Source organism: Leptidea sinapis, chromosome 34 (assembly GCF_905404315.1).
Source record: "Leptidea sinapis chromosome 34, ilLepSina1.1, whole genome shotgun sequence".
NCBI lineage: Eukaryota > Metazoa > Arthropoda > Insecta > Lepidoptera > Pieridae > Leptidea > Leptidea sinapis.
In genome coordinates, this window is record NC_066298.1 from 5,817,879 (window position 1) to 5,845,786 (window position 27,908).

Consider the following 27,908-nt stretch of genomic DNA (forward strand, 5'->3'; position numbering starts at 1 on the left):
ATAGAAAATGTAAATTACTACTAAAATAAATAATTATTTCATGAATACTTAGTTTATTTGTATATAATCAGTAATGGATTATATTAGGTTACTATTAGGATTGGCTGTTTTAATGTTAGCAGTAAGCTAACTGTTTCAGAATTTTTTAGAGGAGTCATATTCTGGGTGTAGTTTTAAGTCTTGTATGCAACTGTTGATAATTTGGTATTAAAACACTCATGTGATACTATTATCACATTTGGCTTCGCCTCGTGTGATTAACCCACATTCGTTTTTTAATAACCCTTATTACACAACAGTTGCATATATAACTATGAAAACATAACAAATTGTTTATAGATTATGCAAGATTAATTTGAACCATAAAGGGATACCAGTGGAAGGCTCCTTTTCACCGGAAGCCGGCTATATTATGGGTACCACAACGGCTCCTATTTCGGTCTGAAGGGCGCCGTAGCTAGTGAAATTACTGGGCAAATGAGACTTTACATCTTATCTAGGTGACGAGCGCAATTGTAGTGCCGCCCAGAACTTTTGGGTTTCTGAAGAATCCTGAGCGGCACTACATTGTAATGGGTAGGGCGTCTTAATTACCATCAGATGAAAGTCCTGATCGTCTCGTCCCTTATTTTTATTAAATAAAATGTTAGAGCCTCACCGTCCATCAATGTTGGTACTGATGTTTGTATGTGTGGTACTGTAGCGAGGCAGTTGGCGCGATGGCGTGAGTTCGAGGTGCCTCGCGCGTGGCTGGAGCGGGTGGTGAGTCGGCGCTGCGGGATCGTGCGCGCCGAGCGACAGCTGCAGGCGCGGCTGAGGAGCGGCGTGCCCTCGGGTGTGTTTCATAACTATCTATAGCAAAACCATGACTATCATTCTTTTTTGCAGCTGACTGAGCACAGCCTACATCAGATGTGGGAAGCTCCTTTGCAGAGGATGCCAGCTAGATTATGGGTCCCACAACGTCGGTCTGAAGGGCGCCGTAGCTAGTGAAATTACTGGGCAATGGGACTTAACATCTTATGTCTCAAGGTGACGAGCGCAGTTGTAGTGCCGCTCAGAATTTTTGGGGTTTTTCAAGAATCCTGAGCGGCACTGCATTGTAATGGGCAGGGCGTATCAATTACCATCAGCTGGACGTCCTGCCCGTCATTATTAAAAATTCGCCCTTAATTATTATAAAAAAATGATGTTTACGCGCGCTGTTCGGCTATGGTCTCCTATATTAGTCATTTGGAACCATTGCAGCGTGTAGGTAACACAAAATGATGAGGTTTCATAAAGGAAAAGACGCGTTGTTGATTGAATCAATAAAATATTATGTGTGTATGATAACAAGAAGACAAGAATCATACAAACAATATTTATAAGCATCAATGTTGGGAAAAAATTAGTGATGCAGCCATCTGCGTCATGCCAGACGCATTGACCGCCGACGCTGTACGTTGCGTCCAGACGTTGGAAGCCACGGAATTGAACGTTAACGCTAACGCTAGACGCCGCGTACGGCATAAAATAGGAGACCTTAGTCTAAACCAGTTGCACATGCCTCGGGCATCCAATGCGTTTGGTGAAAGAACAACAGCTTATATAGTGCCTAGACTGATTAATAAACTGCCACGTGACTTGACCGACTCGTTGACAGAGACAAATTTAAAACAGAATTTAAAAATATACTTAGTAAGACTTGACTGACCACCGTTCAACTTATCATACTTAACAATTATTTGTAACAATTACTTTTACTTTTATTTGTAGAAATATAAGTAATCTGTATAGCTAAGTTTCAATTCTAACGATTGTCAACTATTTTTTCTTTTGTTAAGTTAACTCTGTTGGTGTAGACTAATTTAGCAATAGTACATACCTCGGTCCATGTAAAATTTGTTTTTTATTAATAAATAAAGAAAAGACAACTGACGGGTGATAAGCAGTAAATAATGTTTTGTCGCCACTATCGATAAACAGCTTTTTAAAATCTATAAGTTGTTCATCACTTGCTTCCGAAGGTGATAGTAATCTACAAGTAGCTAGTAGGTACTTGTGGAGCGACAAGCGGATTTATTCATCGAACACGTCACAGCTTCTTCATAACTTACGTGTTTTTGTTCACAGAGTTCAGAGGATTCGACGGTCATAAAGAGGACATAGGAGGTAATTGTTTAGCATTACATTCTCAGAAATTGCTTCCTTTAGAATTATTTTACACGAGATGTATATTAATAATCATAGAATCTTACAGTACATATCTATATATATATATATATATAAATGAATTGCTGTTCGTTAGACTCGCTAAAACTCGAGAACGGCTGGACCGATTTGGCAAATTTAGGTCTTGAATCATTTGTGGAAGTCCAGAGAAGGTTTAAAAGGTGAAATAATCGGAAAATGCTGCTAAATTAAATAAAAACAACAAAATTGTTTTTCCATAAATTCTCTCATACATAATTTTGTATGAGAGAATTTATTGACGCACGGTTTCACAGTTCTGCTGTGAAACAATTTCCTTACGACAGCAGGGTGCATATTTTACGAAGTAATTTTTGATGTTATGGTATATTATTGACAAATTCATATAAAAACATTATTTTATTTATTATATACAGAACAACGTCTGTTGGGTCAGCTAGTTATTATATAGGTTATTATAGGTATTTATAACTACGCCAAGGGCGTGCTGATATGTCGTTTGTAGAGTGAGTCCAATGTCACTGTCAACTTGTTCACATCGCAGTCTGCTCTAATAGTTTTGTGATATTACATGAGTAAATAAACCGTACAGAGACTAAGCTTCTTAAGAGCGGGCAAAATTGTTATCTATTTTGGTAGGGTTGTCACAAAAAGTTAAGATAAGTAAAATAAAGCACTTTATCACGAGGAGTGTTCCGAAGAGAGCACCTGATCCCTGCCGCCGAATTCAACAATCAAAGTACAATTTTACAGTTTCAGATGTTCCGCCACGTTTAAATATGCATGCAAATTAATACAATAAATGGTATAAGTTATTAACCACATAACAAAATTAGATGATAAAATATGTCTGCATGTCAGTAGCAATTAAATTTTGAGTAACATAATTCCATTCCACCTTCACACGACACGCCACAAGTTATGATATCATCCTCACCATCTGGATGTGTGGCGGTCCTCCACAGTGCGGTTTTCAAGGAGCTTCTCTCTTCTTTCACGTACTACAAAGCTGTGGAATGAGCTTCCTTGTGCGGTGTTTCCGGGACGATACGACATGGGTACCTTCAAAAAAAGCGCGTACACCTTGCTTAAAGGCCGGCAACGCTCCTGTGATTCCTCTGGTGTTGCAAGAGATTGTGGGCGGCGGTGATCACTTAACAACAGGTGACCCGTACGCGTTAAAAATTAGTCTATTTGAATCTTAGCGGTTTTTTAAGGGTTAGTCTCACAAACATTCTTAAATGAATCACTATTGAATTTCACAAATACACAGATTTTATAGATATAAAGTCAAGCAAGTGGTAATTAGTTTTCCAAAAAGAGGTCTGCAAGACTCATCAAGACGCTGCAAATAGCTCTCACACAATTTTTGTGATATAAAAACCCTAGAAATATTTGAACAATTACCCTACAAGAACAGTCCCTATCGTAAAACAGATTCAACGTAAGCGTGATAAGTGATATAACAATTTTGCTTGTAAACAAGTAACTTTCTTTATTTTCTGAAAAGCATAAACAAATGTTGTTAATCTTGCTACAAACGTTAGAAATATGTGATTCCCATCTAATGGTGTCATCCAGGAGCAATCCCAATAGCTTTGTTTCATTTGCTGTGTTCATTTCATTTGTGTGGTATTATAATTAACATTCATAAATTTGGAATTTCGCGTTTAGTTGCGTTAAATTGAACAAAATTCGTCTTTGCCAGATTTATCTTAAGGAGTCTACAACTCCTGAAGATGCCTCGTGTAAAGGTGAAACACGTGTCGAAGTGATATTTTGTGAATATTTTCGGAATTAACATTAAATCATTCTTTCTAAAACGAAATTTAATTTACATACAATGGATCGCGTCCTTGCTACTAACTAATAAGGAGTTCCCTCGTAAGGTGAGCATTATCACTGAAGCAGTTCTTAGAAAAAACGTGATTAGATAACAAAACTAAACTTACATACAAAATTTTGTACAACGGTTAGCCGTTGTAGTGTTCCCTATGGAAGAGATACTCCTGGCTGGAGCGTCAGATTATGTATGTTGTCATATTATTGCATTGGCACCGATATGCAGGTTTACAAAATTTTACCTCAATCAGATATCGGGAAGTGTTATAAACGTTACTTGCAATAATTGAACATAAACAAATATCTACATAGTTATAGCGCACTATTCTGTGAGGTTTACAGTCAGACGATCTTAATTTTCATAGACATATTGAGAATTATTAATCGTTGTAGGATATAGATTGTGCGCCTATTTTGCATGGCGGGCTTTGCTCGTCAAGGTCGGGGACTTCACCGGTTGCTGGCCCCGTCCGAGGCGACCCCCTGAATGAATTCAAATCACATTTTTTCTTGGATTCAGTAATATTTTTTCTAACCCACATTATGTTCATGTAATATGTTGTGAGGTTAGAATGTTTATCAACATGAATGTTTCCCGAAGCGAAGTTAATGTATATCGAAGCATGTTAATGTCGGATAGGTTTCCACGGTTGGAGCGAGACGGAGGCTTTGAGCTGCCTGCAGCAGCGCGCCATCGAGGTCGAGCGCGTACGACGGGTCACAGAACATCTCGAGCACACCATCGAAGACGACGGCTTCCACGATGACACCTCCTGCACGGACAGCGAGCCCGCGCCCGCGCTCATGCCCGCGCCGCAGGTACCCACAACCACACCCATCATGGAAAACCAATGCTTAAGCGATTGTTTATTGAATATAGCACCATCATTGTTAAAGATGATGGCTTTGTTTTAAATATATCTCTGGTTCAAGGAAAGGTTTTTTAACAATTCTTTTGAGTAACTTTTGAAGTATATATGCAGTTTTGAATATTTTCTGGGATCTTGTTATAAAAGCATATATATCGCCCCATAAAGAACTTACTAACTCGACATAGCCGAGTAGTAGGCATAATAAGTTTATGTCCGTTCCATTATGGTTAAGATATTGTAATCATCATCATCATCAGTCGGAAAACGTCCACTGCTGGACAAAGGCCTCCCCAAAAATTTCCACGACGATCGGTCCTGCGCTGCCCTCATCCAACGTATTCCGGCGATCTTGACCAGATCGTCGGTCCATCTTGTGGGGGGCCTGCCAACACCGCGTCTTCCGGTACGTCGTCGCTATTCGAGGACTTTACTGCCCCAACGGCCATCTGTCCGTCGAACTATGTGCCCTGCCCCCTGCCACTTCAGTTTCGCAATCGTTTGGACTATGTCGGTTACTTTGGTTCTCCTATGGATCTCCTCATTTCTGATTCGATCTCGCAGAGAAACTCCGAGCATAGCCCTCTCCATTGCCCTCTGAGCGACCATGAGCTTTCTCATAAGGCCCATAGTTAGCGACCACGTCTGTGTACCGTAAGTCATCACTGGCAACACACACTGGTTGAAAACCTTCGTCTTTAGACACTGCGGTACAAATATCGTCTCAAAAGACGAGAAGATTTTACGGAGCTTCCCAAACGCTGCCAATCCGAGTTGGATTCGACGAGTGACTTCCTTCTCGAAATTGGACCTGCCTAACTGGATTATTTGACCGAGGTAGACGTACTCGTCAACAATTTCGAGAGTACAGTTTCCAATTGTTATGGGAGTAGGTGCGACATGGTCCATATTCATTTTGAGCCCTACTCCTTGGGAAGCTGTATTGAGGCTATCGAGCATATGGCTTAAGTTCTTCCATGGTCTCTGCCATGATTACGATATCGTCTGCGAATCGAAGGTGAGTGATGTATTCGCCGTTGATGTTGATGCCCAGTCCGTTCCAGTCCAGAAGCTTAATGACATCTTCCAACGCAGCGGTGACCAGCTTGGGCGATATGACATCGCCTTGTCTGACTCCCCGCTGCAGTCGGATAGGCTTCGAGATCTGATCCTGGAGACAGACTGACATGGTGGCGTTTCTATACAAACACTTCAACGCTTCGATATATCGGTAATCAATGTGGCACCTCTCCAGAGACTGAAGCACCGCCCAGGTCTCGATCGAATCAAACGAACCACGACCGCCAAGCATAGTGGCTGGTTATACTCCTCTGTCTTCTGTATAACCTGCCGCAGCGTATGTATATGGTCTATGGTGCTAAATCTATCCGGCTTGTTCGGGAGGCTGGAAGTCGTCGAGCCTGCGCACGAGACGATTCGTGATAACCCTAGAGAAAAGCTTATATACATGGCTCAGAAGTGATATGGGCCTATTGTTCTTCAAAAGCATTTTATCGCCCTTTTTGAAGAACACCACTATACTTCTGTGCCATGCTTGCGGCGTTTTGCCCTCGAGGATGACGCAATTGAATAGTTTCTGGAGGGTCTTAAGTACAGGGGTACCACCAGCTCTCAGAAGCTCAGTTGTAATTCCATCATCACCCGGCGCCTTGTTGTTTTTAAGCTGTGTAAGGGCCATACTAATCTCGTAAAGGCTGACGTCTGGGATATCTTAGGTATAGTGTCGGGGTAATTCGTGTCAGGTGTCCGTGCGGTCGTGTATAACTGTCTATAGAACTTCTCGACCTCCCTCAAAAGTTCGGGTTTAGACGAAACGACCCTGCCCTCACCGGTCTTCAGCTTTGTCAGTTGGCTCTGCCCGATAGGCAAATCTCGTGCGAATACTTTTGAGCCTTTGTTACGCTCTATGGCCGCTTTCACACAATGTGTATTGTGGCGGCGTATATCCCGAGTCAATGACTTGGAGATCTGTATATTTAGCTGCCTATACTGGGAAGCATCGTCCGGGTCTGAAGGGTCATTTGGCGTCTTACATCCATCAATTTGAGGGTATAATCTGAGATTCTTCCGGTTCTTTTTGAACGGCTGGCCTTGAAGGACTTAGACCCAGCCGTTTGAACAGTTGCCACGAACCTGTTGTTATACTCGTCCACATCTACGTGGTCACCGAGGCATTCGAAGCGGTTTTGCAATTCGAGTTGAAAGTTTTCGGGGTTTTGGATCTGGATGGGTGCGGGTCGGAGCGTAGACTTCACCAGTCGAGACCGCTCCAGTTTTGGATTGATATTCAATGTGCCTCTTACTAAGCGGTGATCACTCCCAGTTTTCACTGAGTTGATCACGGAGACATCATTGAAAATTTGTCTTTTGGACATAATGAAGTCGATCTCATTTTTAGTGGCACCATCGGGGCTGATCCAAGTCCATTTGCGTTGTTCTGGCTTCATGAAGAAAGAGGTCATCATATAGAGATCCTCCTTCTCTATGAAGTCCGCCAGTATCTGGCTTCGGGCGTTCCGATTTCCATAACCAAATTTCCCCACTCTCAACTCAACGCCGCTACGTTTGCCCAGTTTTGCATTGAAGTCTCCCATGACAACGTTGAAGTGGGTCTTCGCAGTGTGAATGGCTGTTGAGATGTCCTAATACATGGCCTCCACCTCGTCGTCTGAGTGTGTCGAAGTCGGAGCGTAGACCTGAATGACCTTCAACGAATACCGTTCAGTAATTCTGAGTATTAGGTACGCTACCCTAGTCGACACGCTCCCCACTTCAGTTACGTTGTTGACGAGAGACTTGTGAACGAGGAACCCGACACCACCCTGGGACAGTTGGTCGCCCTCCCGGAAGTAGAGCATGTGTCCGGAATTTAGGATTATCGAGTCCTCACCCTGTCTTCGGACCTCAGATAATCCCACGACATCCCATCGTAGTTCCTCCAACTTCTCGTCGGTCCGCAGTGTCTTGACATTGTATGTTGCCAGGGCCAATGGTCATTGATTGTGGTAGCGCTGCCACACCCAGGGATTCTTAGCACCCCCTGCTCCGTCTCTTATGTGGCTGCTACCGTAGCCGCCACGAGCGGGGCCGCCGGGGACTGGGGGCCGGGGCCTTATTGTGTCTATCATATTTTTTGATGGGTGTTTTCTGTCATAATCGTCGCGCTTGGAGGCGGGTTGGCGATCGCAGTAAGTGGTGGGCTCTTAACGAAGTATGCTGCTGCCCATCCTCCGTTGTTTGTATCCCTTAAGATATTGTATTAATATATACATAATACTATGGAAATAACTAAAGTATACTAGTCGCGCCGTATCTATGTCAGTTAATTGTCTAATATTTTCAACCGCGTATTCTGCAGAACTATGGCCTTACTATATACCTTCAATATGGGGGTCCCTATTTAAATTTGGAATCCAGAGTAATACCAAGAAATAGCAGATTCCAACGGTTTTATTATCTTTCCGTTTAACAAAACACTTGCATCTACATTTTTGACATTTGGTACGGTAAATTTTATATATTTCATTTTCTTGCTATTTAACAAAATATTGTTAGCGCTAAACCAGTACATGATGTCAGATCGAATATCTTCCACTTCGTCATACATAGCATGGTTTCCTTTCCAATACTACCTTATGTTCTTTCTCTATAAGATTAGGAAGATCATTTATATAGATAAGGAAGAGGAACGGTCCAAGAACAGATGTGATACCCTCCTACTGAGAGGAGTCCCAGGAGATCTCTTGCCATTCAAGTCGACCTTCTGAATTCTATTGTTAAGCTATGAAGTTATAAGATCGAGCGCAGTTCCTTTTATGCCTTAGTGACATAGTTTCCTGACCAGCGTTGAATGTTGAATACAATCAAAAGCCTTAGATAAATCACAGAAGATGCAAGTGCATTCTGCGATTCCTCCCAGGCATCAAAAATATTCTTGATTAGTCAACACCTGCATCCGTTGTCGAACACGGTTGTTCGCGGGTAGTGGTTATCGAGTTGTTCTAAATTTCTGTAACCCGTTTCCTCGTCGTATCCGTCATAGCGACCCTGACATGTACTACTATATGTATAAAACTCCATTACTGAACTCTCTCTCACACCGTTGACACTTGTACATACTTGAAATATGGTAGTATATCAGAACAACTAGATTTAACTACTGACACATTTTGCCTGTTAGTGGTCAAATGACAATACACAATAAGAATCACAAACACACGTCCGCTCTCTGCTACGAGTGTTACATACTGAACCATGTGTACATTATTATTTTATTTATTTTTTCACTTTTTTTATGTGTAATTTGGTGAAAATAAATATGTATATGTTCTTACTACCTAATACCAATTACCGGCTTAAGATAGTACGGGATTTTATTACATCCTGTATATCACAGGTATGTAGGTTCTAAAAGAGCACTTTTAGTGCATTGCTTGGTTATGACACACAACGAAACAGTGAAACTGTTTGGACTGGCTTACATGTTGGGGTGGTAGCTAGCCAATAGACCAATAGATCCTAGAGGATAGTGGGTCTTGATGAATTTTTCAAAATTTTTTACAATAGTTGCCAGTGGGGAAGGCTCCTTTGCACAGGATGCCGGCTAGATTTTGGGTACCACAACGGCGCCTATTTCTGCGGTGACGTAGGAATGTGTAAACATTATTGCGTATCAATTCTCATCGGCTGCACGTCCTGCTCGTCTGGTCCCTTACAGTCATAAAACAAATGTACTTGTGTCAACAGTCTGCTAAAACAGTGTCTTTATGCTAGGAACGGCAGTCCATTTTTTGAACTGAGTTTCACGAGAACCGTGTCATGTGGGGTATCGTATGAAAGGGCTTCATTGGCACAAGCTTAAACAATTTTATTTATTTTCATGATGTATATGTTTTTCATTTATGACAATGTTTGAAAAATAAGTGTAAATGTACTTTTTAAATAATTTTAACAATAATATGTCTTTCTGATGATGGTATTTGGTATTGCAGGCGGGCGAGGTAGAGGCGGGGCCGGAAGGCGAGGTAGCGGCGAGGCTGGAAGCCAAGGTAGCGGCGGAGCCGGAGGACGAGGAAGCGGCCGGGCTGATGACGTGGTGCGCCGGCGTGGTGTCGCGCTGCCAGCCGCACGAGCTGGACATGCGCGCCGCCACGGCCGACCTACTGGCGCGCGTGACCACGCCGCTCGTGCACGTGGACCAGCTGCTGCGCTCGCAGCCGCGCGCCGCGCCCGCCCGCCTGCTGCTGGCCACGCTCTGTCTGGTGAGTGTCGTGAGTACAGTAGCCACTACTACCGACACCTGCTGGCGCGCGTGACCACGCCGCTCGTGCACGTGGACCAGCTGCTGCGCTCGCAGCCGCGCGCCGCGCCCGCCCGCCTGCTGCTGGCCACGCTCTGTCTGGTGAGTGTCGTGAGTACAGTAGCCACTACTACCGACACCTGCTGGCGCGCGTGACCACGCCGCTCGTGCACGTGGACCAGCTGCTGCGCTCGCAGCCGCGCGCCGCGCCCGCCCGCCTGCTGCTGGCCACGCTCTGTCTGGTGAGTGTCGTGAGTACAGTAGCCACTACTACCGACACCTGCTGGCGCGCGTGACCACGCCGCTCGTGCACGTGGACCAGCTGCTGCGTTCGCAGCCGCGCGCCGCGCCCGCCCGCCTGCTGCTGGCCACGCTCTGTCTGGTGAGTGTCGTGAGTACAGTAGCCACTACTACCGACACCTGCTGGCGCGCGTGACCACGCCGCTCGTGCACGTGGACCAGCTGCTGCGCTCGCAGCCGCGCGCCGCGCCCGCCCGCCTGCTGCTGGCCAAGCTCTGTCTGGTGAGTGTCGTGAGTACAGTAGCCACTACTACCGACACCTGCTGGCGCGCGTGACCACGCCGCTCGTGCACGTGGACCAGCTGCTGCGCTCGCAGCCGCGCGCCGCGCCCGCATGCCTGCTGCTGGCCACGCTCTGTCTGGTGAGTGTCGTGAGTACAGTAGCCACTACTACCGACACCTGCTGGCGCGCGTGACCACGCCGCTCGTGCACGTGGACCAGCTGCTGCGTTCGCAGCCGCGCGCCGTGCCCGCCCGCCTGCTGCTGGCCACGCTCTGTCTGGTGAGTGTCGTGAGTACAGTAGCCACTACTACCGACACCTGCTGGCGCGCGTGACCACGCCGCTCGTGCACGTGGACCAGCTGCTGCGCTCGCAGCCGCGCGCCGCGCCCGCCCGCCTGCTGCTGGCCAAGCTCTGTCTGGTGAGTGTCGTGAGTACAGTAGCCACTACTACCGCCACCTGCTGGCGCGCGTGACCACGCCGCTCGTGCACGTGGACCAGCTGCTGCGCTCGCAGCCGCGCGCCGCGCCCGCCCGCCTGCTGCTGGCCACGCTCTGTCTGGTGAGTGTCGTGAGTACAGTAGCCACTACTACCGACACCTGCTGGCGCGCGTGACCACGCCGCTCGTGCACGTGGACCAGCTGCTGCGCTCGCAGCCGCGCGCCGCGCCCGCCCGCCTGCTGCTGGCCACGCTCTGTCTGGTGAGTGTCGTGAGTACAGTAGCCACTACTACCGACACCTGCTGGCGCGCGTGACCACGCCGCTCGTGCACGTGGACCAGCTGCTGCGCTCGCAGCCGCGCGCCGCGCCCGCCCGCCTGCTGCTGGCCACGCTCTGTCTGGTGAGTGTCGTGAGTACAGTAGCCACTACTACCGACACCTGCTGGCGCGCGTGACCACGCCGCTCGTGCACGTGGACCAGCTGCTGCGCTCGCAGCCGCGCGCCGCGCCCGCCCGCCTGCTGCTGGCCACGCTCTGTCTGGTGAGTGTCGTGAGTACAGTAGCCACTACTACCGACACCTGCCCGCTTCTTCCTGCGATGCGGGTGTGTGTCTGTCTTGCTTGCGTCGCAGTACCGCTACAGATTTCTTTGCTTGTCTATACGGATTTTTTACTCATTATTTAAAAAAATATCGTTACTATCCGCCTTATGTTGAAACGCTTATCGAAGATTGAGAAAAAAATCTGAGATTCCAGTTTCTATCACAAACACTCTTGTATCCTTCACCAGTGTTGCTGAGTCACTTCTTCTGGAAAATGGAACATTTCTGTTAAAATAATAAGTTCAAAAATTGATATCATAGCACCATATCTTTCAAAAGTCTTTAATAATTGTATTAATCATGGCGTGTTCCCTGACCTTCTGAAACATAGTCAAATTACACCAATAGTTATCAAGAATATTTTTGATGCCTGGGAGGAATCGCAGAATGCAATTGGCGTCGTCTGTCATTTATCTAAGGCTTTTGATTGTGTTCTACATTCAACTCTGGTCAGGAAGCTATGTCACTATGACATAAAAGGAACTGCGCTTGATCTTCTGATTTCATATCTAAACAATAGAATTCAGAAACTCGATGTGACTGGCAGGAGATCTCCTGGGACTCTTCTCTGTATTGAGGAACAAGAAGTGTCTATTCTCGGACCGTTCCTCTTCCTTATCTATACTGGGTGGCCGAGAAGTTGACGTCCAAAGCTAAAATTTGAATTTAGCTGGAGCAGTTATTTTGAACTTACGACTCAATTCTAAACTAGCTCTGCATTGTCTAAACTATTCATAGTTTCATATGTGGTTTTTTTATTGCAACTGTAGTTAATAATTATCAAAAATTAAATTAACTAAAAGTACCATGACCAGTATACTTTAGTTATTTCCATAGTATTATGTCCTATGGTATATTGCTATGGGGTAACGCTACCGATATAAATACAATATTTGTGCTGCAGAAGAGGGCTATTCGTGCTATTTATAACCTAGGTCCTAAAGAATCATTGATAGCAAAATTCTAAATTTTAACGAGCAGGGTCAACACTCGAGATTGAATAATGTTGAAATATCAGGAGTGCCAGGCCAGTCTCGAATGGTGAAAATCTGCTATCTATTGTACGTGATATCTGTCATAAGGTTGCGTTTCAATTACAAGAATCTGATGTAGATTACATCCATCGTGTTCGTCGTTTTGTGAATCCCAACGTTAGTGAAGATCAAACACAGTCTTCTAGCAGCCGGCCCCCCGCGATCATAGACAGATTTAGCAGGAGACTCCGCAAGGATACGCTGATAGCAGCCGTGCGCGCGCGCCGCGGCCTTACAACAGCTGATATAGGTTTGCCTGGACCTACAGTGAACCTATATGTGTCAGATCACCTTACTCCATCTAATAAGTTACTTCTGAAGCAGGCCAGGAAAATCAAAGAAGATTCACACTACTCTTATTTATGGATTCGTGACTGTAATTATTTATTAGAAAGAGTGATAAATCTAAGGCTCTCCGTATAACAAGTGAACAAGATTTAAATAAACTGAAGTGACTAATTCTCCTTACATTATATTATAGTAACGTCACATTAAACTTTTTCGCATTAAAATTTATTATTGTATATACTTGTAGTGGTAAACAGGTACGTCTTATGTATAAACTTAGTTTTTATTCACGTATACGAGGTTTAGGTAAATATGATAAATATACACAAATATTGGTTGGGTATTAATTTATTTTAATTAAATTTAGGCTAATAAAATGTTGACTCAACAATCATTTCAAATTTACTACCAGAACGTTAGGGGTTTTAGAACAAAATCTAATGAATTCATTTCTGAAGTATCAATAAATAGTTATGCCATAATTTTGATAACTGAAACCTGGCTAACAGCTGACTTTCATAGCGGTGAGTATTTCGATCGTAGGTATTATGTTTATCGTAGCGACAGGTCGTGGGAGGCGAGCGGTGCGGCCCGCGGTGGTGGCGTGGCAGTAGCCGTGCGCGCCGACCTACAACCAGTGCAGCGAGACTGGCCGGTCCTGCCAGCCGCTACTTGTAACTGTGTGTGGATCTCGATTCCTTTACATGATACGCAAAGTGGGCCGACACGTTATGTAAATATAGCCTGCATCTATATCCCTCAAGGACCTTCTTATAAAGACACTATGATTTCGTTTACTGTAATTACTGGTAAAATAATTATAGAAAGACCAAACGATTTGTTTTTAGTAACCGGCGATTTTAATTTATCTAATGCACAGTGGCACGATTTACAAAGTAATAATCTGTTACTAATGCCCAGTGGTAACCAAGTTATACAATGTTTCTCTGAATTCCTTGCTTTTTCTAATTTCCAACAATATAATAGAATAAAAAATATTAACAACCGATTACTTGATTTGGTATTATGTAACACAAATTGTACTGTTCAAGCTCACTAATGAAGATGTACATCACAGATCCCTGTATATAGTACTCACATTAAATTATCTTTTTCCTTTTAAAGCTAAATCTAGTTACATACACAATTTTCATTTGGGTAAGTACAATGAAATTAATCAAGAATTATTAGCTACTGACTGGTTTGCGCTTTTTGAATCATTAGATGTAGAAAACTGTGTCTTAAAACTTTATAATATAATTAATAATTTAATTTCTAAATTCATTCCTTATCGTAAGAACCGTATTTCTAACTCAATGCCCATATGGCACAGTAATGCCTTAAGAAAAATGTTAAATGAGAAAAGAAAAGTGCACAAAAAATGGAAACTATATGGTAATCCCCTTGACTATAGTAGTTACTCCCTATTAAGAAGAAGAGCTCGCAAACTAGAAATGGAATGTTATAACTGTTATAATGAATTTTCTGAAAAAAATATCAAGAAATATCCAAACTTTTTTCGGTCTTATATTAAATCTATTTTAGCTAATCAGGGTCTGCCACAAACTATGCAATATAAAGAATCGACGTCCTCAGATGGTAAAGAAATTCGTAACATGTTTAATGAACACTTTCAATCAGTCTTTGAAAAGCCTAAAGATCATCCACGCCACTATAATGACAATGAAATAAATCCCTCAGCAATAGTAGAAATTAGTACAGTCAGTTTAAGTATGGATATGGTTCTAAAATATCTTCAATCAGTTAATACTAATGAAGGAGCCGGTCCAGATGGCATTCATCCATTATTTAAACAAAATTGTGCTAGATCATTGGCACTTCCTATTTTCTTAATATATAAGCAGTCTATTGATGAAGGATGTATGCCGAACTTTTGGAAACAAGTGTATATAACCCCTGTACCGAAAGGTTCTGTTAGCATGGATATAGAAAAGTATAGGCCAATATCTAAATTATGTCAATTTGGAAAAATATTTGAAAAAATAGTAACGAACCAATTATCTGTAGCTGTCCGTCAACATATTTGCCCAAATCAACATGGATTCTTTAAAGGTAGAAGTGTTGATAGTAATCTTTTGGTGTTTAATGAATTTTTGTTAGATGCTATGGACAAGGAATACCAGGTGGATGCTGTGTATACCGATTTTGCCAAAGCATTTGACAAAATTTGTCATGACACTCTATTGATGAAGCTCTGGCAACTCGGTATACATGGTGATCTTTTTAGATGGATAAAGTCATACATCACAAAAAGGAGTCAGGCTGTTGTAACTAGTGGTTTCGTTTCTGATTTTAAATCAATAAGTTCTGGTGTTGCACAAGGATCGCATTTGGGCCCTCTATTATTTATTTTGTATATTAACAATATTTCTGAGATTCTAAAGAAATCTAACTCAATATTATATGCAGATGACACCAAAATATATAAAGTAATACGTACTATAGATGATTGCATTGCACTACAAAGTGATATAAATACTTTTGAAATTAATTGCACAAACCTTAATTTATTTTTAATACAGAAAAGTGTCATATTATTACATTTACAAGAATACGCAATCCAATATTTTGCAATTATAATCTTCGTGGTAAAGAACTCACAAGAGTCACTGAAGTTAGGGATCTAGGCGTAATTTTAGACTCGAAACTCACATATGTTCATCATATTGATAAAATCGTAAATAAAGGATATAAACAACTTGGTTTCATTTTACGCGCTGGAAAACCATTTAAGGATCCTTTAACTTATAAAATTTTATTTAATAGTTTTGAACGAAGTCACTTGGAATTTGCATGTGCAGTTTGGAAACCTTTTTATCAAATTCACGTTGATCGTTTAGAAAGAATTCAAAAAAAGTTTATTAAGGCTCTAGAATTTAGAACATGATGAATTCATTAATTACCAATTATCATTAGACAAACATAAAATAGAATCTCTATCATACCGTCGTGACAAATTCGATATAACCATATTATATAAAATCATAAGTTATGTTATTGACGCCCCTGCGTTATTACAGAAGATTACATTTAGGATACCTCGTATGTGTGAACGCAACAGTAGAGAAAAACCTTTATTCTCAATTCCGATCAGTAGAACTTGTTTTACCCATAATAGTTTCATAAGACGTGCCTGTCAACTTTATAATAACTCCTTTAATCATATTAATATATTTTGTAACTCCATAAATAAATTAAAAAGATACCTTAAAATCAAAAACAAAAGTGATAAATTTAAATAAGTTACATACTTTCCTATAAGATATTATAGTATCTATACATATTTTATATACTTTATAAAATTCACCTTCTTACACGTAAACTTTAAGTATATAAATGCGCCATAACCTGTATATAACACAGGGAACTAAAGGTTTATATTAACTCATAGTTATTAAGATAGTTGTATGAAACTGTTTGTTACTTATATAAATAAATAAAAAATAAAAAAAATTCAAAGAAATTAACATCTTGACTGCTGCTTCTCAATATATCGTTGATAATGTAATGTATGTTCATAGAAACATAAGTGAATTTGCTAGAAATTGTCAAAGCCATAATGTTAACACCAAGAACAGACTTATAACTTTGATAAGCTTACAATGCCTACTCTTCGGCTAAGTCGAGTTAGTAAGTCTTTTTTGGGGCAATATGCCTTTACAACGAGATCCCAGAAAATGTTCAACACAAAAGTATTAAGTTATTCAAAAGAATTGTTAAAAAACGTTTGTGTGGTAAAGGTTACTATTACATAAATGACTTTCTTAATGATACCACAAATTGGGAATGGAGCGACCGCCCACAGGCTATTAAATAATAAGTTTAATTTTACAATGTTACTTTGTAAACATATTTTTTGATGAAAAAAAGCCCGCTGAGTTTGTTGCGCCCGTTCTTCTCTGGCCGGTCTGTTCCATGTACCCAAATCACAGATAATTGGTAAATCGCCGTGGTGCAGCGGTACCTAGCGACTGATAAAAAAACTTTGTGTTAACAATTGCAAAACTAGATACTCCTTCAGGCCAAATTACAGAAAGTAAAGATATTTGCGAATATTTTTTTTTCCTATAATTGGAGCTGAGCTAGCCGGCCAAATTCCTCAAAAATATCATATAACTCAACAGATTTTAACAGCTGATAATATTTTACAAAATGACTCAGCCCTACGTAAACTGAAACTTGCCACTGTAAACGAGGTAGAAAAATTAATAAATAATTTAACTCAAACACAAGTTCTGGTATAGACAAAATTACAACTAAAACCATAAAATGCCTAAAATCTTTAATAGTAGAAAGTCTCACTCATTGTATAAATAAGTGCTTTACTAACGGCCATTTCCCCGATTCTTTAAAAATAGCCAAAGTGAGTCCATTACATAAGGCAGGAAGTAAAACCAATCCGAACAACTACAGACCAATATCAGTACTACCTATATTATCAAAAATATTTGAAAGAATTTTACATAAGCAAGTAGGTACCTACTTTAATCTAAAAACAATATGGTTTCCGGCCTAAATAAAATACTCTTACTGCGGCAATGGATTTAATTACATCATTAAAACTCAGCATAGATCAGAAACAAATAATTCTTGGTATATTCATCGATTTAAAAAAGGATTTGACACTGTTAGCCATGAAAAACTTTTAACTAAATTAAAATCCATAGGAATAACTGGATCGGCCTATGAAATGTTTCAGTCATACCTCTCAAATCGATACCAAATAACGAAATTAGGAGATACCCAGAGCAGTCCCCAATTAGTAACTTATGGCGTTCCACAAGGTACAATTATTGGACCGTTATTATTTTTAATTTACATAAATGAATTTCATGAAACCGGTTTACAAGGAGATATAACATTATAAGCTGATAACACAAGTTTATTCTACACGGGTCAATCAGTAAATACCATAGTAAAAAAAGCACAACATGACCTTGGTCTTCTACATGAATGGTTGCAAACAAATTTACTAACTATAAATACAAGCAAAACAAATTATATTGTATTCGCTGCAAAAAATAAGAAATTGATCATTACAATCCATTGACTATAAACGGTCAAGTTATTAACAACGTTAACAAAGAGAAATACCTGGGATTAATTTTTGACCCTCAACTAAACCGCATATAGATAGTGTACAAAGCAAACTTACATGCCTAATATTTGCTTAATAAAACCTAGAACAAAATATGGAACAAGAAATATAATGTACGAAGGGGCAAAATTGTATAACAACCTACCAAAAGATATTAAAGAATTACAATCATTAAATGTTTAAAAAAAAACGTTAAAACACCACATTTTGAAGGATTTCTCATAACTTATTTTGTTAGACCGCTTCCGGCTATGACTATGAACGAGACCTTAATAAACAAATACCCTCATAGCTGTCATTATAACAAATAATGAAATAGTGTAGGTATTTCATCCATTACTGTAAACATTTATTTTATACGTTACCCACCTATTTCGTTATTAATGTATCTACCTAATTAGTATTTATTGTAACTCTGTGTAATTATTGTAACTTTAAATATAACCACTTAAATTATATATAGTACATACACTACGATTTGCCGCTCAATATGTGTATCATGTTAGTTTAAGTATCTCAGTAAGTGAATTTGTATTCTCTTGCAGGTCAATAGCGGCGAGCTGGAGATCGTGGAGGGCGCGCCGCTCTCGCTCAACTCGTTTAGCGTGCGGCGGCCAGCCCCGGACGCTTCGCCCGCCGCCTGCTCCTCCTCAACACATACAGATCGCAACAAATGACAATCTCGGAATCACTCCTGCTAGGTTTACTTGTTCACTATTTATGTATATTGTATGATATTTAGTGACTATAATTACCTTATACTAAACCTGCTCGGAAATTGCCCGTGTTGACGTGTCAACGGGGGTGAAAGTGTGTCATTTCCATTTCAGCCGGAAGACGTCCACTGTTGGACAAAGGCCTCCCCCAAAGATAGCATGGCGATCGGTCCTGCAATACCCCATCCACCCTACTCCGGTGATCTTGAACAGATCGTCGGTCCACCTTTCGGGGGGCCTACCAACACAACATCTTCCGGTACGTGGTCGCCATTCGAGCGCCCCAACGGCCATCTGTCCGTCGAGCTATGAGCCCTGCTCACTGCCACTTCAGTTACGCAACCATTTGGGCTATGTCGGTGACTTTGGTTCTCCTACGGATCTCCTTATTTCTGATTCGATCTCGCAGGGAAACTCCGAGCATAGCAGTTCCCAGGTGGTCAGAGGGCAACCAACAATGAGCTTTCTCATAAGGCTGATAGTTAGCGACCACGTCTGCGTTCCGTATGTTATCTCTGCTTAAAAACCTTCGCCTTCAGACACTATGGTGTTTTGGAAGAGAACATTTTACGAACGCTGCCCTTCCGAGTTGGATTCGACGAGTTACTTCTTTCCCGAAATTGGACCTGCCCAACTGGATTATATGTCCAAGGTAGACATACTCGTCAACATTTAACATTTTCGAGAGTATAGTTCCCAACTATTACGGGAGCAGGTGCGACATAGACATTAGACATTATCATGATTCATGATAACCCTAGCAAAAAGCTTATATACATGGCTCAGAAGTCATAAGGGCCTAAAGTTCTTTAAAAGCTTTTTATTGCCGTTTTTGAAGAATACCACCACTATACCTCTGTTACATGATAGCGGCGTTTTGCCCTCGAAGATGACAGAATTTTTGGGCTTTTGGGTCAGCCTTGTTGGTAAAAGGTGTCCATGCAGTCGTGTATAACTGTCCTTAGAACTTCTCGACTTCTTCCAGAGTTCGGGCTTAGATGAAAACGACCCTACCGTCACCGGTCTTCAGCTTCGTCAGTTGGCTCTGCCCCATAGTCAAATCTCGTGCGAACATTTTGGAGCCTTTGGTATGCTCTATGTCCGCCTTCACACAATCTGTGTTATGGCGGCTTATATCGCGAGTCAATGACTTGGAGATCTGTCTATTTAGCTGCATATACTGGGAAACATCGTCCAGGGACTAAAGGGTCATTTGGTGTCTTAGATCCATCAATTTGAGGATAGCTATAGATAGGATAGTTGGCCTTAAAGAACTTAGAGCCTACCATTTAAGCAGTTGCCACGAACGACCGCAATGTCTTGACATTATTTGTTGCCAGGGCCATGTTCTTCATTGGTAGTGCGTCATTTATTACGAACAAATTTGCGGCCGATAAAGTTGCATAGGAATCCGAATTAGTGGCCGTGGTTCACTAAAAAATTGGGTAAATCCATTTCTAATACGTTTCCCATTTGTTATTTATTTTGCTATTGAGTGTTTTGATTAAAACGACACTGGTTACAATTTATAAAACAATGTTATAAGCTATCTGTATAACAGATAACAATAATTATTATACCATTTCCACTTGTGACTTAGGTATTATTGTAAATTATTATGGTGTAGCTTTTGAATTGAATCATCGGGAGAAAGTTCGATTCCACTACTCCAGTGTAATAAGGCCCTCGACTTAGTCTCATGCCTACTCATAACAAATCGATAAGTTTCTTCCCTTGGTTAGGAGTACAAAAATAAAGATTTATTATATTAGAATATTAGTGTCGGCAAAATCATGTTTCTTATTTTCGTATATTATGTAAATATATATATAGATAATGAATTATGTGTAAATATACAGAATTGTAATGTACGTATAATTAAAGATAAAATGTAAATATATGATTGAATCAAAGAGTAATACTAGGATTATGAATCTACTCGCGGCACCACTAAGCCAACCTTGTTATTAATAAATGAAACCGTGCCAGATTTGCTGTGTTTTATTGGAGGAGGTGGTGAGTGATGACTAGTGGTGACTGGCTGCAGGATGATCCTGTCAACCAACACTTGAACATAAAAATTAAATTCATACAAAATGGTTCGGAACTTATTTATAGCGGAGTGTTCAATAGTCTTAGGAAACCGTGTCATGTTTTTAGAATTAAATGGCTTCACTTACAATATTTTTACACGCTTTTTATTAGCTTCACCTGTATGTTTGTAACCGACTTCATTGGGCGCGATATTGACCCACTTTAAACGGCTACATTTCGCTCAAACTTTGTAGATTTATCGAGGATCGATGACATTACACTAATTTGACAAGATTATCCCATTATTCAATATGCAAAATAAGATTTTTGCCAATTTATATAATTTTAGAATAAATGAATTTGTGTTTCACGCCATCTAGCAGCATTTTAATAAACTCTTAATGAACTTATGAAATGATATCATGGAATATATGCGTATACAAATGATTCTGTAATGATGAAGTAATGTTTTTATTTACGAAAAGATGGCGCTGTTTAAGTATTCTGTTTCCATTATAAATTATTAATGCGTGATTTAACTGAGCTACTAATTATAAGAGCTAGTTCGGTGATCTCCGGCTAGCTGAATTAAGTGATCTTCCAATTAACTAAAATATTTTTATTCGCAGATATTAAAATCCCTACATTCAATCTAAAAAATTAAAAATAAATAATAGTTTTAAAAAACTAAAAAACACGCTTTATATAAAATTCAACTAAAAAATAGAAAATAAATTTTAATAAATTTAAATTGAAAATAGTATAAAAAAAAATATATTTCATTATAAACAAAAGCGAGGGGTGGTAAAAGATGTAGAAGAATTATTATAAAAAAAAATATATTTCTATGTAAAAAAAAAGCGAGGGGTGGTAAAAGATATTATTAAAATAATAATTCTTCTACACCCCACGCTTTTGTTTATAATGAAATATATTTTCTTACACTATTTTCAATTTAAATTTATTAAAATTTATTTTCTATTTTTTAGTTTAATTTTATATAAAGCGTGTTTTATTTTTTATATTAATGTCTGCAATCAGTCCCCAAACTATGAGCAGATGTGTTGAATATCTAGAATTTTGTTGGAAGAGTGGTCCATATATATATATATGGTCCATATCTACCTATCTTCCCTTCACTTCAAGGCCAATTCGACAATGCTATTTCGCTTGTGTTTCCTTGGAAGGTTTATTGTGAGTAGTATAAAAATGAACTTCATTGTTTTTTAGGAACTATGGGGCATTCGATAGATTTCTAAGGATGCCATTTTGGGCTGTCTGTATAATTGCAATGTGGAAGTTGCATGCTGATCCCCAGAGCTGGATACGTAAGCCCAGATTGGCTTTAAAACTACCTGATATATAAGGAGTTTGTTGTCTAGACTTAGGACTGAATTACTTCTGAGCAACCATTGGAATCCACGATACTTATGGATGAGTTGCTCTCGTTTCTTTTGAAGATGTGCTTTCCAAGTGAGTCTTCCATCCAGGTACTTTACAGATTCATTGTGTGGCAGTGTCGCGTCTCCCAGGTGAATCGCTGGACCTGGTTTCCTGGTGGGAGGGCGAAATTAACTTGGGTTGACTTCGATGCACTAGCTTTAATTCGCACATTTTTGAGTCAGTCAACAATTTTAATCTAGTCTACGTTGGAGGTTGCGATCCTCATTACTTGCAAGGATATAGGTGTCGTCGGCGAAAGTAGCAGTTACTACATCAGGTGTTTCTGACAGGACGTGTATGTATGTATGTGTAGATTGTGTACAGTACCGGAACAAGAACCGATCCCTGGAGTACTCCTGGATGTTTTAAAATTAAGTCTTTCATTGATGATTTCCTTAAATAATTCCTAATCAGTGCTTTTATTGTATAGTTTCGTGGTATCTTCATTTTCTAATAATAGTGTGCTGATTGTTAGCAGTACAGAAGTGTTGTTCGAAGACCCATCTAGACATGAGGTGGTTGAGGTGAAAAACTGTGACATTCCTTTACATATAAAGAAGTCTATCATGTCGGGTAGTTGGCCAATGTGTTGGCTCTGCTGTGGTTAGTCTTGTAAGGCTATTACTATCAATTACGAGCTTGAGTTGCCGTCCTCATGTGGTAGTCAGTCTTGAGCCCCAGTGCGGATGCTTGCCATTCCAGTATCCCCCCGGCTTTAAACCTGGAACCAAGAGTACTGAAGAAGTGTATGAGTTGTTCTTCTTTAATTTTAGGTTTGGGTGGTAAGTATAAAGCGGAGATGTTAAAGTTGCCTGTTTTTCTTCTGCTGATATTGTGGTTGCTTGGGTGTGTTCTGTCTGGTACTGAGTTCATAACGTTTAATAGATGACATAAATACTATGGCTGTTCCTCCATGTGCAATTCAGTCTGGGTCCTTAGAGTCGTAGATTGTATAGTTCTTTATATTTACTAAACTTTTATTAGTAAGTAAGTAGTCTCAGAAATCAGGAGGTTGCCCTATCTAATAGGGCATTTACTAAGCGGAGTTGTTTTCTTGCAAGTATTTCGCGATATACTTCACATCCCTTGTAACTGGCCGAATGTTCACCTACACACAGTTCACATTGTGCAGAGGCACTGCGGTCTTTTTTTGTGCAGTCACTTGTCTTGTATTGTCCTGCGCATTTGACAGCGATATGGTATAAAACAATTGTTTTTTGTATGGCCATAATGCTGGCATCTTGTACATTGCACAAGAGTGGTCTTTTTTTTGGGATCCTCGATTGTGACTACAGTGTTGTGGATGTGTCTAATTTTCTTAGCTTGTTAGGGCTACGTTTCAAGTTGATAACAAATGTAGATGTTGGCTTTTTTTCAAGGCCTCTTCTTGCATTTATGATGTCACCATAAATTTTGTTGCCAGTTTCGTCAAATGCTTGGATAATGACTTCACGTGGTGCAGTGTACTGATAACCAATCTGTAGTATCTCTCATCCTTTCTTGCGAAGGTGTGGCCTATTAGCCCCAATTCCAAAACAAGGCCAATAAGTTTCTTGTATGGATCCACAGCAGTGCAGTTGACTCTTAAATTGATTGTTAGAAGTAAGCTTTAGTGTGTAGTCTTTCTTCTCTAGAACTGTTTCAATTGCTGCTTTCAGTTTATTCACATCTTCATACAAGATTTGTGGTGGAGGTTTGGCTGGGTTGTTAGTGTCTCCAGTCATATCTGTGGGTAGAATAGAGAATCTATTTTGTAATACTTTCCGTAGCCTCCGGTGAATGACATTTTCTTTTTCGCTTGTTGGTCTTAGGGTCTGCAATTCTCTGCCAGTGTGGTCTGGAACTTGTTGTGGTTATGTTCAAGGGAAGTGAATGTTGAGCGAAATCTATACTATCCTGCACAGCTTTGATTAATATTTCCTTAGATGGGTTAAATAAGAATATCAGAGAGGTACCGTGGTCTAGAGAAGAACATTATTTTGTGTCTGATGAATCAGTTTCGATTCTGATGTTGATGGATGCATTTCTTCCGTCAGATCCGCAAAGAGAGTTGATGAAGACCTGTGTTTGGGAGAGGTAGGGATTCTCCTGTACTTTCCTGGGTTGATTACTCTTTCATTTTAGTTAAGTTTTTTATTTTTATTTAGGTCCATAATGTTCCCATGAGTAGTGTCGATTTATACGGTCGCATATGACGTGACGCCCATTCTCATCTGAAGGCGATACTCATGATATGTACAATGTCCATCATGGCTGGCGGTAGTAGCTGGGATGCCCCACAGCCATTCATCCCTTTGGTGCGGTTCACACCTTGGGATTGAGGTAATTTTTTATTGAGGTTGTCTTCCTCGTAGTCCAGATGATGAAGCCGAGACCCCCGAGATATGACCAGAGGAACCGAGTTGTTGTATTCATTTCCTAAGGTAGCTAGCAACAGAATGAGCTGGTTAGGCTCACCAGATCGGGCTATTTACCGCCGCCCAAGACTAGGCGATGTTTCTCATTTTGCACCACCCAGGGGCCACGTAGGGTGTTTCTTTATAAAGATGGAGATTCCTACGGACGCGACCAACTTTTGAACTTACTATAAATGAAAATGCATTGATAACTGTTTACGAATTTTAAGCCAAATAATCGGCGCTTTCTCTGGATAGTTTTATGAACTAAACTTTGAACACGTAGACAGGCAAGTCACAATCCCCGTGTAGGTATCAAAATTGTAAGTACGCCCGGCGTGATATCGAGTAGCGACTTACGAATGACCAGTGACTTTTGCAAATGATGAACCACATTGAAACACGAAACGTTCCTGTGACTCCAGATGAAGATGTTCTGCAAATTGTAAAAAGCATTGGAGCCGAAATTGAAGAGGGCATACACGATGTAGACATAAGAACTATCCACCGATTGTAATCGTGTACTAATTTTGTTGTATACAACAAAAAGAAAATGTAGAATTTAACAACACCACTAAAAAAGAATAGTTCCTAATTTCTTTAAATAAATACAATATATAAAATAAAGAAATAAATACAATCTACACTCTCATAGAAAATATATCCATACAAAACAAATATTTGAAATAAGAATAGTTATGGGTCGCAAATCGAAATAAAAGCTATCCTATCTCTCAATTTGGACTAAACTGCACTCCATGAAATCCGTTCATTAGTTTAGGGGTTTACTGGAAACAAACATCAGGACACTAGATTTATATATATTAAGATATGTCCGAGCTCTTAACACTTAATGCTCAGCAATTGTATTATCACGCTCGAATGCTGGTAATAGCAGAGAACTATAAGTTCTGCTGGGTGAAGTATGGTAAAGGTTTTATTAAGAAAACTGAAGTGTCCACTGCTATCCTCTCACGCAGCACTGAACAACTGGACTTCCTAAAAACGACTTGTATAGAGGATGTCTTGTGACCAGCCTGTAAATCTAAAACATAATTATTCCATGTTATAAAAATACGCACATTTGTGTACCTACTACACGTTTTAGTATTAACATAAGTATTCCTAATAATATGAAAAATATACATCTATGCTATTGCTATGTACAACTCATCGTCAGATACTCTAATCATAAGAAGTTCAAACATTTCGGTGGCGCCGAGTAAGGTCACCTCAGCATCCTCTGTATCACAATAGAAGAGGGCCTAACGCTAACTTTTTTTTTATGAAAAAAGAGGACAAACGAGCGTACGGGTGGTGCACCTGGTGTTAGAGATCACCGCCGCCCACATTCTCTTGCAATACCAGAGGGAATCACAGGAGCGTTGCCGGCCTTTAAGGAAGGTGTACGCGCTTTTTTTTGAAGGTACCCATGTCGTATCGTCCCGGAAACACCGCACAAGGAAGCTCATTCCACAGCTTTGTAGTACGTGGAAGAAGGCTCCTTGATAGCAGCACTGCAGAGGACCGCCACACACCCAGATGGTGGGGATGATATAAGACACACAATGAAGCGACGTCTCTACGCAACGCCAAGTGATCCAGCCGCAAGGTTCAATTTACCCCATTCTTCGCTCTTCTCAAGAGAGGACTCGATAGAAGACACAAGTTTCCCGGCATTGGTCGACGATATCCCGAGAGAGACCTGCACGGCCCGTGTATACGGCATTACAAGTGCTGTCGTCTGCATAGCAATGTATGTTGGAGATGTCCAACACATCATTGATATGCAGAAGAAACAGCGTGGGAGATGGCACACAGCCTTGGGGCATTCCAACGTTCACGGGCTTCGGGTTCCAGCAATAACCGTCGACAACGACCTGTATGCTGCGCCCAGTGAGGAAGCTGGAGGTCCACTTGCATTAGCTCTCGGGAAGCCCAAATGATGGAAGTTTTAAGAGGAGGGCCTTGTGCCATACAAAATCAAAGGCCTTCGCTATATCCAGGCTAACTGCCAGGCCTTCCCCCTTGCTTTCGATAGCCCCCGCCCATGTATGTGTTAGGTATACCAGAAGATCGCCTGCCGACCGACCATAGCGAAAGCCGTAGTGTCTGGCTAAAGATCTGGCGGATAATTATGATCTCCATGATTTTGGAGAGCAGGGAGGTAATAGCAATAGGCCTGTAGTTTTCCGGATCCTAACTATCTCCTTTTTTGGATCGAATGGACAAGGGCTGATTTCCATGAGTCAGGGACTACGCCTTTTGAATAAGAGTGGTGGAATAAACGCGTTAGCACCGGCGTCAAATCAGGGGCGCACGTTCTAAGCACGATTGGAGAAATGCCATCCGGTCCGCTCGACTTCCTGACGTCCTGTCTGAACTGTACTTCAGGTAGAGCACTGACACTCTGCTGACTCGGCGGGATGGTCGGCGGTGTGCTTCCGTTGTCGTCAAGAGTCGAGTTGGAGGGAAAAAATGTCAACATTCAAATGCAAAATGTCTCATGTGCAAAGGCGGCACTGACCATTTGTCAACATCTAAGGCAGAGAAGTGTCGGTATATCACACAAGGCAAGGACGACTCGAGGACTCTACTGACACAAAATATTAGGAACGTATAAAGGAATATTGATGAACTACATGTTTTCAGCTTCAGAGATATAAGCAATTTCTTTTCCTTATTGGTACAGCATAAATTGTTCAACAGTATAATTATTATTGTCAGTCACATCACTACAAAAGCTCAATCGGAGGATTTTTTATCTTTAGTTTCTAGCCATGGTATTCTACCTGGACATACTTTTTCAACCAGAAACAAAAGCTGCTTAGATCACATTATGATTAAAACTGGATGTCCAATTTTTTAGCTGTGATTAATACAGACGTTACAGGTTATGCGTCATTTCTACTTAACCTCTCAAGAACACTAATGCGGGTTAATACCGAATATAAAACTGTGAAAAGATTTCACTATGGATCCTGGGCTTGCTCTGCTCTATCAGGTATACTTGATCACAAAATATTCAAAATATATTACTTATTCCCTGTCCTTTGAATTAATCCTTCAACCTAGGAAATAGATATAAATT

At 40.8% G+C, this 27,908-nt stretch overlaps 1 protein-coding gene across 2 annotated transcripts in view; it reads left to right on the top strand.

Moving 5' to 3' along the window:
* LOC126974933 (uncharacterized) overlaps window positions 1–21,132 on the top strand; it is a 31,024-nt gene extending 9,892 nt beyond the window's left edge. For both annotated transcript variants that reach the window (XM_050822682.1, XM_050822683.1), the window contains 5 exons: window positions 704–835; window positions 2,116–2,154; window positions 4,676–4,854; window positions 9,917–10,186; window positions 18,774–21,132. In XM_050822682.1, coding sequence (XP_050678639.1) covers window positions 704–835; window positions 2,116–2,154; window positions 4,676–4,854; window positions 9,917–10,186; window positions 18,774–18,905 — 752 coding nt within the window. In that variant the 3' untranslated portion in view covers window positions 18,906–21,132. The remainder of the gene's footprint in view (window positions 1–703; window positions 836–2,115; window positions 2,155–4,675; window positions 4,855–9,916; window positions 10,187–18,773) is intronic.
* The last annotated feature ends 6,776 nt before the right edge of the window (window positions 21,133–27,908 follow it).